Below are 2,193 nucleotides of genomic sequence, written 5' to 3'. Positions count from 1 at the left end.
AAACCGATTTACAAAGGTGAACCGGAAGAGAAGTGTCCATTGTGCGGTGCATCGTATCAACCAACATTCAAAGGAACATTGTGTAATGTATGCGAAGTCGTCGAAATTGGCAAAGATGTAGTCGGATTGAGAATATCACCATTGCAGTTTAGATAAATACAAAACCAATCCCAAATTTTTTCATTAATCAACCAATTTTACTTCCATAAGAGAAACAAAACCATTAAGCATTTATACACCCACAAACAAGAAAAAATGAAGTACATTTATTGGCTGTTAAAAATTTAAGATAAAATTTTCATTGTATGTCAATAATTAAAAGTCGTTTCATTTTACAAATTGTATTCACTGCGATTTATTAAGAGAATTTCAATTTTTAAAAAACTTAAACAAAAATTATTGTGCGAAGACTAAAAAAGAACATGATTTCAGTGGATTTTCATTGGCAAATATTTCAATTTATGATTTTTCATCTTCTTACAATAAAATATTATCCCCTGAATTATTAGAGGTGAGATACCTCATATATTTGTACAAACTACAATGCTTTATAATTGGAAAAATTGTTTTTTTTTTACTAAAAATAATACAAAATAGCGAAAGCAAGTGTTTGATTGATTGATGGAATTTGCCATTTATTAGGCATAAATTTCATTCAGATTTCATTGTCCCAAATCAATGAGTTCGCACTGGAGCTTTCATTAGAAATTAAAAGTAGTTTTTAAAATACTGATTAAAATAAAAATCATATAAAAAAAATCGATCCATAAATGAAGTTTGTTGAAATTGTTCGCAAAGGGAGTTTTAGCACGAATTGCTCGGATCGAATGTAAAGTTTATTCCGAAGTTAGCTAACCAGAAAAAGAATCGCGAGAGTAATGTGTGACCTCATTTCTAATAAAAGAATAAGCTTGGGTTAATGTGAGCGGTTACTAGTCAATATTCATAATTAACTATGAAAAATGCTAGAATTGTTTTACAATTTACGATAGAATCCACTTAAGAAAGACTAAACGTGTTAAAATTACGAGTAAAAACGAAAATTTGGACCATTATTAAGATGAAATTGTTGATTTAACCCTTTTTTCTATACCTAACATCTGTACGGCGATTCTGTGCAGGTGCGATTGAGTGAAAACCACGTAAGATGCTAAAAACAGTCTTCCAATCTGGAACTAAAGTCGGCAAACTTCCTCTTAATTGACGTACATGATTCAGATCAACGTCCAATACAACCGGTTCTTCTTCAGTTGTCTGGAATATGAAACGAATGTTAGGGAAGATTAGTCATCATCCATTAGTCCAAAACATTCACTGACAACCAAATCATATAACTCACTTACCGAAAAAGACAATGTAAGCTTCGATTCATCAACAGGTACCATGCCGTGCAATACATAGACTTTTCCATCAAGCACATATCTTAGTGAATAGTCGAAACTGTTTTCATTCCAATTGTTTGGCAGCTTTACGTTACCGTTGGACACTTCATTTGCTCGTAATGTTTTCTAATAGATAAAAATAAATTGTATTGTGATATTTTTCACTGTCATTTAATATAAAAACCTAACCTCTTCTCCTAAACCTAGACATTCCAAATTGGCTCGATCCACCAAAAGCCAATGAGCGATTGCAATTATAATATCTGCTTTGCACTTTATGTCATTTTCGATGATAGAGTACAATAATTTCCAATATGCAGCCGACATTTTACGATTTTATTTCATAAACTTTATAATTTAAACAATTTTAGATAAAAAACATGTAGTAATGTAATACGAAGTTATATTATATTGATTTTTTTTCATCTGGTGTGAATCGATAGAATGTCAATTATATTCACACTACGATAGAATGATTCATGATGAAGCTGTCAGATGTTATATGGCCACACTGTTATTGTGAATGAATTGATTGCAAAAATATGCAGCAGATGGCGAATTCGAGTCATTTTTGAAATAAAACAAAAAAAAATTGTTTTCATTTGATTTAAAGTGTGTCAAACAAAATGATTCTTAACATGAATCCATAGCTAATAAAATAAAGGTAATAATGAATAAAAACTTTTTGTTCAAAATTGATTCAAGTCTAGATAAATGTCATTGGCGATCTTAAATCTAACTGATGGTGTAAAACTTTTTTTTCCGTATTTTTGCATCAATTGACAATAGTTTCATAGGTGAATCTTATTTG

At 30.3% G+C, this 2,193-nt stretch overlaps 1 protein-coding gene across 2 annotated transcripts; it reads right to left on the bottom strand.

Moving 5' to 3' along the window:
- Nucleotides 1–330: 330 nt before the first annotated feature.
- Nucleotides 331–2,193, bottom strand: LOC129579622 (proteasome inhibitor PI31 subunit-like). 2 transcript variants are annotated; one of them, XM_055469791.1, is made up of 4 exons: nucleotides 1,572–2,193; nucleotides 1,344–1,508; nucleotides 1,094–1,254; nucleotides 331–894 (listed from the first exon to the last, which is right to left on the bottom strand). In XM_055469791.1, the coding sequence occupies exons 1-4, from the start codon at nucleotides 1,707–1,709 to the stop codon at nucleotides 852–854; spliced, it is 507 nt and encodes a 168-aa protein (XP_055325766.1). In that variant the 5' UTR covers nucleotides 1,710–2,193; the 3' UTR covers nucleotides 331–851. The 2 variants fall into 2 exon arrangements, with proteins under 2 accessions (XP_055325766.1, XP_055325765.1); XM_055469790.1 differs by having other exon boundaries at nucleotides 331–701; nucleotides 1,572–2,148.

This window comes from Sitodiplosis mosellana, unplaced genomic scaffold, assembly GCF_009176505.1.
Source record: "Sitodiplosis mosellana isolate CC-2019 unplaced genomic scaffold, AAFC_SMos_1.0 Smas_scaffold_6293, whole genome shotgun sequence".
NCBI classification, from domain to species: domain Eukaryota; kingdom Metazoa; phylum Arthropoda; class Insecta; order Diptera; family Cecidomyiidae; genus Sitodiplosis; species Sitodiplosis mosellana.
This window is presented reverse-complemented; position numbering and strand designations above follow the sequence as displayed.